The following is a 14,873-nucleotide window of genomic DNA, read 5'->3' as shown; positions in this document are numbered from 1 at the left end:
TAAAGAGGAAAATAAAAGAGGAAGTTTGCATTTGGACCCGCTGGTTCTGCATTGTATAAAAAATAAAAATATAAAAAACAGGCAGAATTAATTAATTTATTTGCTGTTTATCACCAACACATTGGAGACTCAGACCTACTGAAACTCAGTGTTGGGGAGAAATTGGGTTGAGTCAGCCAAGTGTGAAACACCCCCAGTGTCTAGCAGGTGGGAACAGGATACTTGATGTTGGGCAGGGACATTTCAAAGGACCTGGAGGACCTGCAGGGAAGAAATTTTTCACAGTCAGGGTGGTGAGGCACTGGAACAGCTGCCCAGAGGAGCTGTGGGTGCCCCATCATTGGAGGCGTTCAAAGTTGGGTTGGACGGGGCTTTGAGCAACCTGATCTTGGGAGAGATGTCCGTGCCCATGGCAGGGGGATGGACGGGATGGTCTCTAATTGTCCCTTCCAACCCAAACCGTGCTGTAATCCCACGTGCTGAACATCAGTGGAGCCAAAGGTCTGGTCCATCAGTCCAGACCTGCCCCACACCAGGCAGAGGCGTGAGCTGTGGGGGCCTCTCTTCTCACCCACCCCTGCATGGCCCCAAAACCCAACAAGACCCTACACATGGGTCTAACACTTGTTCCTCCAGCCCCGGATGATTTTGGCTGGGGCACGGAGATGCTGACTGAGGCTGTGATGAGCAGGACGGGCACTGGGGGCTTTACCCCAGGGCTAAGCCCCCATGAGCCTACAGCACCACCAAAATCCAAAGGGCGTGGATGAAACCAGAAGGAATTAAGGCTTAAATCTTCAAGCTGGGGCCACGAGTGATGCATTTGTGGAGAGATTTGAGCAGGTGCTCAAGCACGGACCCCATTGGAGCATCCCACTCCAAATCCTGCGTAAAATCAGGGGCTGGGAGGGCAGAGCTGGGCTGCACCTTTCATGGGGTCTAGGACTTAAAACAAGGCATGGGATAATTTCCATATCTCGCTCTTTGCACTCCAGGATGGTGTGAATTTATACAGAAAAAGGCAAAGAAGGCTCTACCTTTCCTTTTCGGCACAGCTGGAGTCACATTCATTCTGCCACCCCTGTGTGGTGTGATCTGCAAAAAGACAAGTCCTCTCGTGGGCACTGGGCAAAGCGCCTGCGGGGCACAGCGTTTTGGGGGACGGCACCCGGGGCTCAAACGGGGAAGGGAAACGGTCACCAGAGAGGCTGTGGGCTCTTCTCTAAAGCAGAAAGCCGAGTTGTGTGTAGTTCACACTGCTGCTAGACCGCAGAGGTAGAGAAGGAAGTGGAGGAGGGGGCACTTACAGCAGAGGAAGATGGCGAGGAGCGGAAGGGCTGACACTGCTGCCGTGCTCACTGCGAGGGCAGTCACGTCCACAAACGCCGTGCAGCCGTCCTCTGAGGTCAGACAGGCAAAAAAGCAGAAGAAAACTCGGTCAAAAGGAAAAGAGAAAGGCGGATTGACACTGTGAGAACGTGCGTATATATAAAAAAGTGAAATTGTCCTGAAAAATAAAAGCAATCTTTTGCGTTTTCTTTGAGCGGCTCCAGCTCCGGATGGCCACGTGGAAGGGCTATTGCAGAGAAGCTTCTCACCGTGGCGATGGTGGATGTTCTTTATGTGGAAGCTGCTCGTCAGCACCACCAAGAGCACCCCGCCGGGAGCTGCGTAGCCCATCGTGCGCTGTGCTGGCCGTGAAAAAGAGGACACAGAGACGTCAGCGTGTGCTGCCAGAGGTGGACGAGGGCTCCTTTAGACCACAGTCTGCTGGGGACCCACCGGCATGAATTGGCACAGGAAGGATGAGATTTTGCACAAAAGAACACCTCCCCACACCTGTTTTTTATTGATCTCCATCCCTGCCATGCTTGAACAGCTCACCTGTTGTGCTTTTGAGCTGGATGAGCTTGGTAGGCTGGAAGGTCACGTTGGCGGCCACCAGGAAGGTGACCACAATCACGTACAGAAGGACAATCTCTGGCAATATGACGGCAATGGATGGGCCTGAAAGAAAACGTTTCAGGGCTGAGCATCACTTCTTCCCCTTCCCACCCCTCAGGCCTTTTTAATCTCTCCCTGCAAGCAGCTCCCTGTATGGCACAGCAAGGATTGCTCTTGCATGCTGCACCCTGCATGGGGGAAAGCAGAGGGGTCCGCGCCGCACCGCCCCCCAAAACGCCCCGTACCTTCTTCTCGCATCCAGAGGAGCCCGGCAGTGCCAGCCAGGATGGAGGAGACGCACACCAGCCCGCAGGTGTAGGCGCTGAGCCACCGCCACAGCTCCCCCCCTAGACACCCAGAGCAGTGCAAGGTGACATCCGTGTCCCCACGGGGGATCCCACGCCAGCCCCCAGCCCTCCCCTGGGTGGGACGCAGCATTGGGGGGTCCCTGCCGGGGGCATGGAGGGGTTGACCTGCTCCGGAGGCAGGGGAGCTGGGAGGGGCTCTGTGCCCACGGCACAGCGTGTGCTAAACACTATTAAAATGGAGCCTTCTCGTAAAAATAATGCTTTGAGATGCTTCATTTCTATGAGTGTCACTCAGTCGTTTCAATCCTCTGAGCAAAGATGCGTAGGAAATGCCAGGGTTTAACCTAGCCTGAAAACAGAGAAAAACAAGTTTTCTCCCTTAAAAACAAAATCCACCAAGGAAGGTTTCTCTCTTTACTCTTAAAAGACCTGCCAGACGAGGAGAAGGTGAGAAGTTCGGGCAGCTGGAAGGGGAATGAGCCAGTTACCGGCTCCTCTGGCAGCATCGCTCCTGGCTCTGCCCCGCTGGGTACGGGGACTGGGGGTTCGGCTGCCCCTCGCTGCAGACTCACTTATTCGCAGCTTTTCGGACTGGCAGACAGGAAAAACTAATCCCCATCCCGAGACAGCAGCAAAGACCACGGCGACCACTGCAATCCTCAGCACATCCTTCAGGGGAGGAGAGAGACCTGGAAACAAACAACCCACGGCTCTGGGAATGAGGCCACCGACAGGACCAGCACGGATGGCACTGCTGGGCCGTGGAGATCCACCGTGGCTGCCATGGGTTTGCTTTGCCAGCTGGTGGATCAGAGCCTCTGCTAGAGGCCCTGCTCCATGAAACACCCACGCCGGGCTGTGTGCTGCCCACAGGCACCCTGCCCACCGCCCTCTGCCCACATCCTGCCCACCATCGCCTTGGCCAAGGGCCTTGGGACCTCCTCCAAGAGGGAATGGCCAACCTCCTGCTGCCCACCCCGCCAAGATCCGGGACTTGGGGGCAGGCAGAGGTGTGAAGGGAGACGGGGAGTTGCTGCTGAGCATCGTACGATGGGGAGCTCCACTCAATGACACGTGTCGGCCACCGCCTCACAGGATGGGGGCCAGGCCTTGGGGCATGGGGGAAGAAGAAGGGGCTGGGAGCACTCCGGGGTGCTGGGGATGGGTGGAGAGCAGGACGAGTGCTGGGAGCTGGGGAGCAGCATCTCCCCATTTCCCTGGGCCCATGGAAAGTGCCACTTGAGCCGTCGTTTTGGTGAGCACCTGCAACAGTGACGTTCAGGGAGGTCTCCTGCCAGCTTATCCCGTTGCTGGCGTTGCAGGAGTAGGAGCCGCAGTCCGACTTCTTCACCGCCCTCAGGTGCAAAATGCTGAGGCTGCCGGAGACGTGGAAACCTCTGCCCCGGGGAAGCGCCTGCCCGTCCTTCTTCCAGGTGATGGTGTCCACCCTGCCCTCCACCACCTCGCAGAGCACCTCACCGGTGGCCTTGGCCACCAGGCCACTGCTCCAGAGCTGAGGGCGAGACACGGGCTCTGGGAAGAGGACAGAAACACCAGCACTTCTCTCAGATATGAGCTGGAGCAGGTTTCCCCACTGCATCCTTCAGTCTGCAAGGATGCAATCACAGTTGCCCTCCTCCAGAAGGTCCTGCGCTGTTGGGAGCTGCTGTGCTTTCTGGTATTTATTAATTTTTCCTAACTGTAAGACAGTCCCCAGGCAGACTTCTGTGTAACAGAAAGGGAAAATGAATGGTGGGGAGCTGCGGTAGCATCATGATCACAGCCTTATTAGGAAGGAAATTGAGCACATGAGCAAATTAAGGGAATTGGCAGGAGCAGCAGGACGAGCTTCTGTGTTGTTTACAATGTGCTCTTAGCTCTGCAACGGCGGCTGGCGCCTGCAAATGGCAGACAGCTGCTCAGCCAGTGTGGTTTGAGGGGGAGGTTTTTGGTGACTCCTCCGTAAAGAGCACCCTGCTGGGCTTCGCTCCATCAGTCCCACCAGAACCTTGCTAAAGATGCTGCAGAGCTAGCAATGGACACAATCCCACCGGTCCCTCCGTCCTTCCACTGAGAGCAGAGAACAGGGGATGGAAGGGACCTTCCAGGATGGGGGCCAGCCCTTTGTCACAGCTCCAGGAGGTCTCTCAGGGCAGCACCACCAGACCTGGTGGTCGCCCAGAGGTCTCCAGGAGGCTCTGCCCCAAGTTCCCCTTGCCATGTCTCCATCCATGGCTGGTCCAAGCTCCTCATGATCAGCCAAGAAACATTCCTCCGCTTGTATCCATCACCCCGCTCCTCCCTCCCGTGCCCACCACTTACTGAGGACATCCAGCAAGACCTTCAGGCTCTCCCTTTCTGCCAGGTTGATGGTCACTTTGTAGATGCCGCTGTCGCTTTCCTGTAGGTCCTCCAGGAGGAGAGATCCATTGGGTGGATGGAAAAGGGCTCGTCCCACGTAGGGTGGGTGGATGGCCACGGAGTGCGACCCCTCATCGTACTGCACGACGGCGCGGGACACGGAGCCATTGAGGAACTCCCAGCGCGCGGAGTGGATGTGCACAGCATCAGCTGGCCCAGCAAGCAGCACGGAGGATCCCACCACGACCACTCTTCTCTGCAGGGCTCCCTCTGCTTCCGCGGCCTGCTGCAAAGGCACCAGCAGCCCTGGATGGCAGAGGATGGAGAGAAGACAGGGCTGGGAGCTGGAGCAAGTCTTGGGAGAAGCTGTGCCAAGGGCACACAGGTGGCTCCTGGACAGCTTGGTGATCACGTCTCACAAAGCACTGCCAGCAACCATCACGTCAGCAGGCAGTGAGGCATCCCAGCCTGAGCTGCTAGGGGTGGCTGAAGAAGCCTGGCTGCAGGGCTGAGACCTTTTCTGCTCGAGTTGTGTGGGGGTGGGGGTGGCCTCCCCTCCCCGTCTGTGCCTAGAAGGGGCTTCCCAAGCATCTCATCCCCAGCACCTGGTCTTCTTTGGAGCTGAAAACATCTACCTGTGAACACCTGAGCAGGATGGAGCTGCTTCCCCCAGGTGCCTGGCAGTTTATGGCTTTGTCATAGCTTGGGCTCTAAGTGACGCTCCAAGGACTGCAAGCGGTCACAGCGCCCAGCCCCGAGTGGAGAAAAAGAGTTTTTGGGAAAAGCCAGGCAAAAATCACTGCTAAAATCCCAGCCTGTACAGCGGATACTTTAAAAACAAGCAAACAAAATTGATGATTGCAAAGAGCTTAGGAGGAACGATCTGGCTTAGGCAGAGGAAATGAAAGGAAGGGTAATTGTTTACTTAGAAATAAAAATAGCCATTAAATACATAGCAGTTATCCACCCAGGCACGGATCCAATGAATTACAGTATCACAGAATAACAGAATCACAGAATTTCTAGGTTGGAAGAGACCTCAAGATCATCAAGTCCAACCTCTAACCTAACACTAACACATCCTCCACTAAACCATATCCCTAAGCTCTACATCTAAATGTCTTTTAAAGACCTCCAGGGATGGTGACTCCACCACTTCCCTGGGCAGCCTGTTCCAATGTCTAACAACCCTTTCAGTAAAGAATTTCTTCCTAACATCCGCCCTAAAACTCCCCTGACGCAACTTAAGCCCATTCCCCCTCGTCCTGTCACCAGGCACGTGGGAGAACAGACCAACCCCCACCTCGCTACAGCCTCCCTTGAGGTACCTGTAGAGAGCGATAAGGTCGCCCCTGAGCCTCCTCTTCTCCAGGCTGAACAAGCCCAGCTCCCTCAGCCGCTCCTCGTAGGACTTGTTCTCCAGGCCCCTCACCAGCTTTGTCGCCCTTCTCTGCACCCGCTCAAGCACCTCGATGTCCTTCTTGTAGCGAGGGGCCCAAAACTGAACACAGTACTCGAGGTGCGGCCTCACCAGAGCTGAGTACAGGGGGACGATCACCTCCCTAGCCCTGCTGGTCACGCTGTTCCTAATACAAGCCAGGATGCTGTTGGCCTTCTTGGCCACCTGAGCACACTGCTGGCTCATATTCAGCCGACTATCCACCATCACTCCCAGGTCCTTCTCTGCCTGGCAGCTCTCCAACCACTCATCTCCCAGCCTGTAGCTCTGCTTGGGGTTATTGCATCCAGAGGTGCAGGACCCGGCACTTGGCCTTGTTGAACTTCATGCAGTTGACCTCAGCCCATCGGTGCAGCCTATCCAGATCCTCCTGCAGAGCTTTCCTACCCTCGAGCAGATCGACACACGCACCTAACTTGGTGTCATCTGCGAACTTACTGAGGGTGCACTCAATGCCCTCGTCCAGATCATCGATGAAGATATTAAAGAGGACCGGCCCCAGCACCGAGCCCTGGGGGACGCCACTAGTGACTGGCCTCCAACTGGACTTGGCTCCATTCACCACGACTCTTTGGGCCCGGCTATCCAGCCAGTTTCTAACCCAACGAAGTGTGCGCCAGTCCAAGCCAAGAGCAGCCAGTTTCTTGAGGAGAATGCTGTGGGAGACGGTGTCAAAAGCCTTGCTGAAGTCAAGGTAGACCACATCCACAGCCTTTCCCTCATCCACCCAGCACATCACTTTGTCATAGAAGGAGATCAGGTTCATCAAGCAGGACCTGCCTTTCATAAAGCCATGCTGACTGGGCCTGATCGCCTGCTTGCCCTGCAAGTGCCGTGTGATGACTCTCAGGAGGATCTGCTCCATGAGCTTCCCTGGCACTGAGGTCAAACTGACAGGCCTGTAGTTTCCCGGGTCTGCCCTCCGGCCCTTCTTGTAGATGGGCGTCACGTTTGCTAGCCGCCAGTCAACTGGGACCTCCCCCGATAGCCTGCTGATAAATGACGGTAAGCAGCTTGGCCAGCTCCTCTGCCAGTTCCCTCAGTACCCTTGGGTGGATCCCATCCGGCCCCATCGACTTGTGCACATCTAAGTGCCGTAGCAGGTCACCAACCATTTCCTCATGGATAGTGAGGGCCACATCCTGCTCCCCATCCCCTTCCACCAGCTCAGGGTACTGGGTATCCAGAGAACAACCGGTATTGCCGCTAAAGACTGAGGCGAAGAAGGCATTGAGCACCTCCACCTTTTCCTCATCTCTTGCAACGAAGTTTTCCCCCGCATCCAGTAAAGGATGGAGATTCTCCATAGTCCTCCTTTTTGTGTTGATGTATTTATAAAAACGTTTTTTGTTATCTTTAACGGCAGTAGCCAGATTGAGCTCCAGATGAGCTTTGGCTTTCCTAATTTTGTCCCTGCATTGCCTCACAACATCCTTATAGTCCTCCCTAGTGGCCTGCCCACTTTTCCAAAGATTATAAACCCTCTTTTTTCTCCTAAGATCAAGCCACAATTCTCTGTTCAGCCAGGCCGGTCTTCTTCCCTGCCAGGTCATCTTTGGGCACGTGGGGACAGACCGTTCCTGCGCCATTAAGATTTCCCTCTTGAACAGCGCCCAGCCTTCCTGGACCCCCCTGCCCTTCAGAACCGCCTCCCAAGGGACTCTGCCAAGCAGTGTCCTGAGCAGCTCAAAGTCAGCCCTCTGGAAGTCCAATACAGCGGTTTTACTGGTCCCCTTCCTGACCTCCCCAAGAATAGAGAACTCCACCATTGCGTGGTCACTCTGCCCAAGACAGCTCCTGACCACCACATCTCCCACCAGTCCTTCTCTGTTTGTGAAGAGAAGGTCTAGCGGGGCGCCACTCCTGGTAGGCTCACTAACCAGCTGCGAAATGGCCGGTGCAATCCCAGCACCACAAGAGCTCCTGTCCTGTGCCTCTCCTGATGGAGACGCTGGGACTTCTGCCCGAGCTCCTCTCCCCTCGGGGCTGCCAGGCTGCCCCTGAGTGTCCGGGCGAGATGCTCGGAGCAGGGCCAGCAGCAGGAGCCCCAGCCGGCAGCGCAGGCTCAGCATCCTCCCTTCTCGCAGCTGCTGGCGTGCCTCACACTGCCGCCTGCTGTCTGCAAAGCCCCTGGGAACTGGCCCCGGCCGGTAATCTCTCCCGGTGATTTTGCAGCGCAAGGACAGGCGTTAGGAGTAAGAATGCAAAAAAAGCCCTGCTGTCGGCTCTGCACTTCTCAGGCTCGTGACCTCTAGGAACAGCCATCGGTTTTTATTTTTGTGCCCCCCAAACTGTGAGAGATGTGTGCGAGGAGAAGAAACAAGCTTATAATTGAAAATCCCCATGCTCTAGAAGAGCACTCTTTACACGCTATTGTCAGCACAAAATAAGAGAAAATATTTAATTACAAGCATCTCTGTACGCCTGCAATACGCAAAACTCCTCCTGTAGATACTCAGCACTCCCTGACACCATGGCATCTGGCAAACACTGCATATACCTGAACAGGTTTGGTTTCCATTTCAGCTGCTCACCCTGAAAAGCTTTGTACATTTGTGCTTCAAGCCAGCCGGTGCTTTGATAAAGACCACAGTGAGATTATTTCCATATCTGCAATAAATTCTGTGTTGTTACATATCCTGGTCTCAGATAAACCTACCCGCAGAGGATGTTTATTCCCGGTTCCATGCTTCTGAGTTGCTTCTACCTCCTCTGCCTTTGGATAGTGGAGCAGAGATGCCTGTCCTTGCAGGACAAGCAATTTGTCCCATTTAAAAAGCCTAATCCACATGGACCAGCGCTACCCATGCACAGTTGCAAAGCTCTGCTGAAACCTCTGCTGGTTTGCAGCAGGTGAGAATCCAGCCCCGAGCCTGCTGGGTGGCACCATCCCCTACTTTACCTGCCAGGAGCATCCAGCTGGTCCCCAGCAGCTCTATGGGACGGTGCAGCTGCATCTGCCAAGGAGAAAAGGCTCAAAAAATCCTGTGTTTTGAAAGTAATGATGATCGCAAGTCAGGTAGTTGCTTGCAGGGGGCTGGATTGCTGATGCTCAGGAGGGCAGTGCCGAGGGTGGGCTGGCGCCAGGCTCACCGTTTCCCTGCTGATGGCTCCTCTCCGTTCCTGCTGCCTCTTCTCCTCTTTCCTGGGAGGTTTTCTGCTGCCAGCAGCCACTCCCGCCCCGGCGTGCCGCGAAGCCGCTGCTGTTCCTGCGGGGAGGAGTGGCACTGCGTTCCGAGGAGCCAGGCTGCAGCTGGGCAGAGCAGCGCTGCACCCCAGAAGCGGCCCCACCACAAGAAATGCAGTGCCTGCTGGCCAGGAAAACCCAGGGAGAAGAACCCATCTGACTTCTCTCCTAGGAGGGGTTTCTTATGTCCATGCTGGCAGCAATATAAATTGCAGGTGATGCCCAAGGTTGTTTCCATGCCCTGAGGCCAAAGATCCATCATCCCCATCCCTTTCTTGCAGCTGAAGCATCTTCCATCCTGCCCCTGGGAGAGGGCCTCAGCTCCCTAAGCCTGTTTCTGGTCCTCTAACCTGCTTCTAGCATTGGCAGGGGCTCAGAGACACTTATTCCACTGCCAGGGGCGTTCTCCTCCACCAAGACAGGTGCAGAATGGGATCACTCATGTGCCACAAGCTTTCCACAAAGGGAATTTCATTTTAAGGGGGTTTGCACTGGAGGAGCACCTAAGGACCAAGTTTCATGCTCTAGGCTGAGGAGCAGAGAGATGAGAGACTCGGGAAGGTTGGAGCTCTGCCCCAGAGCAGCAAAGAAAGCTTTCCTGCCCTGCCGAGAGTGACCACCAAAACTGGAGCAAGATGGATGCTGAGCCAAGACAGCTGTCTGTGCAGCCAGTCATTTCACAATTCCGTATTTTCTTTTTTAAGTGAACTTCTCTTTCTCCCTGTGGCTATCAAAGTGCAGGCTCTCTGTTCCCATCTTGGTTCCTCCACGTAAGGTCACAGCACAGGCCATGTGCATTCTGTCATAGTGAAGCACTGCTGCATCCTGTGAGCTTGGAGAGCTGCAAAACTAAAAGCAACTGATAGAAGTGTAAGGGTGCTGGTGCAAAACAGCAGCAGAAAAATGTGATTTGTCACAGGGAGAAGCAGCTCTGTCCCCTCCCTAAAGAAGCACATCGCTTGGGTAGCCCCTTGCAGCTGCAATGGATGCATCAATGTGCGACAACAGCCATCAGGGTGACAATTCAGCTGAAGTTGCCTTCAAGAATATGTGACAGGATGAAGCTTTCTATCTCTGGGCAGATGTGTTACTTGTTTGCCGGAAGGATGAACTGTCGCAGATGAAGGTAGTCCACCCACCTGTCCCACCATGCCCCCATCATCCAGACCCACCGCTCCAAAGAGACATTTTTCTGTATCAGGCTACTCTAGCATCATTCCTTCCACAACTTTTTGGAAGAAAACTTTAAAATTATGTTTTCCACTTAATCTTGGATGAACTGCAGGAAAAACGAGGCAAGCTAACTCCTTTCACATGAACTTTTAAAAGCTTTTCTGGCACATACTTTCTGGCATTTGTTGCACTTGCACCTTTCAAGGGGATGGAAGAGATTAAACACCAAACACAGCAGCACAACACTATAAATATTGTCTGTGAGGAAGATTTTCCACACATGCTGCTTCGGGGCAGTGCAGCTTATTGCGGTTGGAGAAAGATGAGCAGAGTGTCTGACCACCAGCAGATGCGAATCTCATGCCACAGCCTATCAAAAAGCACAGCACCAGGCCTCTCTCTCCCACTCACACACTGCCGCAACCCAAATATTTGTGAAGGGATGGTCATTGTTTTCTGCTAGAAAACAGAAATGCCTGAGTAAAAAAGATAATTACATTTGCTGGTCGATCTCAGCGTCTCTGCGGCAGTGTTTTGAGGACCTCGGACTTTGCCAAGGAGGTGCTCGGCTGATTGTTCACACAGAACACTCCTAAATTCTCCATCTAGGGTTAAATGAGAGGGGAAGGAAAAAAAAAAAAAAAAAAAAAAAAAAAAAAAAAAAACCAGTAAAGAGACTCCTCTACCTGATCAGTCCTGGTGAAGCCCTGGGACACTCTTTCCCTCTGACCAAACAGCACCAGAGTCCAAGAAAGGCAGAAGAGTGTGGGTCTGCAGGCACCTCTGGAGGTCATCTAGTCTACCCTTTGCTCATGCAGGGTCTCCTAGAGCTGGTTACCCACCACCATGTCCTGTTGGGTTTTGAATGTCTGGGCCTGGCTGTTTACCCAGTTTCCAGCCCCACCAGACTGATAAATTCACTTATCAAACCCATACTTTGTCAGCTTCTCTGTGAGGATGCTGTGGTGCCACCGCTGGGGGAGATGGTGTCAAAAGCCTTACTGATACAGAAATAGGTGACATCCCCTGCTCTCCCTTCGTCCATCAATCAGCCCCTTCATTGCAGAAGGCTATTGGGTTGGTTACATGGGATTTCTCATTCCTAAATCCATGCTACCTCCTTCCAATCACCTTCTTGCCCATCATGTGCTGGGAAATGCTGCCCAGGAATTGAGGTGAATCTGTCCGTCCTGTATTTCCCTCATGTCCTCCTTGCCCCTTTCTGAATGTAGGGGTGACATTTGCTTTCCACCAGCCTTCAGAAACCTCTCCACAGCCTCTCAGAGATGATCAGCAGTGGCCTGTCACTGCCATCAGCCAGCTCCCTCAGAGTTTGTGGGTGCATCCTTTCAGGCCCCATGGGCTTATATATGCCCAGTTGGCTTCAGTGCTCCCTGATCTGGTCCCCTCCCACCAAGAACACACCTTCCTTGCTCCAGACCTTCTCCAGGCCCTTGGATCGCTGAACACAAGTACTGGTGAAGACCGAGGTGAAGAAGGCACTGGGTACCTTGGCATTTTCCACCCCTCTTGTTACCAGGCCCCCTGCCCCACTCATTGTCAGCCCCAGAAGATGGCTTTCAGACAGGTGGGATGGACTTCCGATCCCTAATATTGTGATTCTGTGACTAAACCATGGAAGAATAAACTAGGATGAGCGGCAAGGCCACGGAGAGGACCGGTGCACTACCTGAATCGTTAATTCAAAGGTCGCGTGTATCCAGCAGAGGAAGCTGCTCTGAGGTGTAGCTAGCGAGTGTTTGAGAAGCACCTGCAAGACCTGCAAGCACCGAGCCGCCTGCAGCCACAAAGAAACCCACACTGACCTTTAAGAGCTGCAAAGAGCAAGCAAAGGAGGGGCCTGGGAGATAGAGGCCTGCGAGGAAGCCGCTCAGAGAAGGAAATGAAACGGCAGAGGCAGCTGGCGGGGCTGCAGCGTGGGGGCTAGAGGCAGAGACAGGCGGTGTGGGTGAGAACAAAAGGCCTTTGGTGGTGGGAGCTTGGGGCAAGCAGGGGGGAGAGTCAGGCAGGGACAGGGAAGCACGCAAAGCACCACGTAGCCTGTGTGGCCGTCCAGCCCCCTTCTGCTCGTTTCTTTTTCCCTTCGGTTTCTGCAGTTCCCTTTGTGCTCTGCACGCAGCGTGGGTCACGAGAGGAGCTGTGGGCTTGCTGTGAGGTCTGCCTGCACTGTGCTGCTGTGTGAGGCACGCATGGGGCCTGCTTTCCCCTCCCCTGGCCTACACGTGTAGCCCCCCAAAAAGTGTGGAGTTTCAACCTCATCACGCCACAAATGCAGGGATCCCCTCTGCATATGGCCCACCCTGGAGGGCAGGTCTCAGCAGGCCTCGCGAGCACAAAACTGGGCCAAATCAGTGCCAATGCAGCACCAGCAGACACTGGCCTTTCTCTCGAGATGCATGGACTAAACGCTTCCCAAAACCTCCAGAACTGGGCACTGCAGTTCCTCTGGCACCCCAAGTTCTGCAGCCCCTTCTGCATGGCACTGGTCCAGCAGGGCAAACTCACCTGCCTGAGACCAAGGACGTCAGAAAGAGAATTTTAGTTCAAAAGCAAGTGAGTTGCCAAAAAGAAAGCACAACGTGCCTTAATGCTACCAAAGAGCAGGAGAATAAGGCAAAAGTCTGGGAACTCTTGCAAAACTTTATTTTAGCTGAGAAAACCCGTGGAAGCAGAAGGGGCACTTTGCTCCCTGTGCCTTAGCTGAGCATGGGTGCAGCAGGACATCACCTCCTGCAAGGGCTCCCTGGTGCCCCCCCAAGGCCCTGGTCCCACAGGGAGGATTTAATCCCCCCTGCCTTGCAGGTCTTCTTCGCAGATGACGTTTCAGGGACTGGGCTCTCCAAAGGTGCCTTCTCTGAGAAGAAGCTGCTCTGGGACACACAAAGCTCGGAAAGGGGTGGTTGTGTTTCTGGGCGTCCAAATTCAGACCTCGGTCTTCATTTTGCTGCAGGTTAGTTTGTGCTCTAGCAGGCACCAGGGAGATCAAGAGGTTTTTCTGCTGGGGGTGGGCTCCACTCACCGCTGTGGAGGAGCAGATGTCAGCAGTCCTCCCTTGTCCTGCCGTGCTCTCCGGGGACGGTGTTTCCAAATCCTTCAGCAGGGGTCAGGAACAACATGAGGTCTGCTGAGGGGACAGCCAGTGACCACATATGGCTGAGGACTGATAGTCACATTTCCTGTGCAATTATCTTCTACTGCTTCACATTTTTTAGTACTTTCTTCTCTCCTGCTACTTAAGGCTTCACGGTAACCACTGCAAAAGCTTTGTGCATACCCAAGGCAACTTTTCAGCTTTTGCGGTTTTATTAAGTCACAAGGAGCTTCTATCTTCTGGAGAAAAAAAAACTCTGCTGTCGTGAAGGTTAGCAGGGCTTTCCAAGAGCAGAGCAGCCACGTCCTTCACCTGGAGCCAGGGGAGGGGCTGCTGATGCTGGGGGCTTGGACCACCACTGTCATCATCATTGTCCCTCTTGAACATCATCCCAGCCAACACAGGAGCACACAAAGAGAAAGGCAGCAGCAGCAGTTTCCGTACCCTCTCTGGGTCAGGCTGTGGTCGGGAGATGCCTAGCACTCTTGTCCTGTCCTAGCATCCGTTTATTACTGATGGGGCCCCACGTTTCGGTATGTTCTCTCTTGTTTTCCATGAAGCCCGGAGCAAAACCAAAACAATTTATGCCCTTACTGCATTTTAAAAAAGCTGGTGCTGCTAGGGGAGATGTGGCCTTTAATTTTAAAACAGAGTTAGGCATCGCAGCTTTCTTCCACCTGTACAGTTTTAAAGGAACGTCACCATGTGCCAGGAACTCCATTGCACAGAAAGCCCCAACTCCTTGCCCTTCAAGGGGACTTTTCAAATGATCAGCAGAGGAACCATTTGCCCTGGGATCCCAAGGCCAAGCAGATTTCATGGCAGGAAGGGTCTGCTCTCCAGTGACTTGGCATACTCCTAAAAATATGGACAGCTTTCCAGGTCAAAAGGTCTTCTTCATGCATTCTTTCAGTATGACAAGACAATTGGTAAGTGACCCTGGAGCACAGGACTGAAATACATCCAGTGCTCTCCGTTAGCCCTCAGATTAAGGTGAGTCAGTGGAATCAGGCTTCCCACGGATGCACTGCTGATTTGCCTTTACCTTGGGCCCCTTTCTCTGGTCAGTGACAAAATCACCTGCCACCTTTGCGGCAGGGCTCTCTCCTGCAAAGTTCAGAGCTCTGCGGGCAGCTCCCGCAGCCAAAGCAGGAGCTGGTGGTGCCCAGTCCTGTCCTCAGGAATTGAGGGAGGTTATGGATGAGTAGATGACCTGTGGTGATTCTCTCAGCCCTGGATGTTCAAAGCTGTCTCCGACTCTGGAATAAATGGTTGTTATTTCCCCTGCCGCAGTGTTATCCTCGGGGGGCTCCTGAGAAGCACAGAGAA

The 14,873-nt window shown here is 53.9% G+C and overlaps 1 protein-coding gene across 1 annotated transcript; it reads right to left on the bottom strand.

Annotated features, from left to right (window-relative positions):
• Window positions 1–200: 200 nt before the first annotated feature.
• Window positions 201–9,202, bottom strand: LOC116494481. The gene is made up of 11 exons (XM_032196396.1): window positions 9,166–9,202; window positions 8,975–9,029; window positions 4,575–4,919; window positions 3,516–3,785; window positions 2,825–2,941; window positions 2,190–2,291; window positions 1,885–2,007; window positions 1,599–1,691; window positions 1,308–1,400; window positions 1,038–1,095; window positions 201–261 (listed from the first exon to the last, which is right to left on the bottom strand). Exons 2-11 carry the CDS (start codon window positions 9,027–9,029, stop codon window positions 201–203), a joined length of 1,317 nt encoding a protein of 438 aa, XP_032052287.1. The 5' UTR covers window positions 9,166–9,202.
• Window positions 9,203–14,873: the final 5,671 nt, after the last annotated feature.

Source organism: Aythya fuligula, chromosome 13 (genome assembly GCF_009819795.1).
Source record: "Aythya fuligula isolate bAytFul2 chromosome 13, bAytFul2.pri, whole genome shotgun sequence".
Lineage (NCBI taxonomy): Eukaryota > Metazoa > Chordata > Aves > Anseriformes > Anatidae > Aythya > Aythya fuligula.
The sequence above is the reverse complement of the archived record's forward strand: the minus strand, read 5'-3'. Positions and strand labels throughout refer to the sequence as shown.

What these genes read in the sequence shown, in the direction of transcription:
- LOC116494481 (XM_032196396.1), bottom strand. Translation starts at nt 9,029, where the DNA reads ATGCAGCTGCACCGTCCCATAGAGCTGCTGGGGACCAGCTGGATGCTC. An exon ending in CCAGCTCAAAAGCACAACAG is followed by an intron (nt 1,692 to 1,884) that starts GTGAGCTGTTCA and finishes TTTCACGGCCAG; the next exon opens with CACAGCGCACGATGGGCTAC. An exon ending in CCTCGCCATCTTCCTCTGCT is followed by an intron (nt 1,096 to 1,307) that starts GTAAGTGCCCCC and finishes GTCTTTTTGCAG; the next exon opens with ATCACACCACACAGGGGTGG.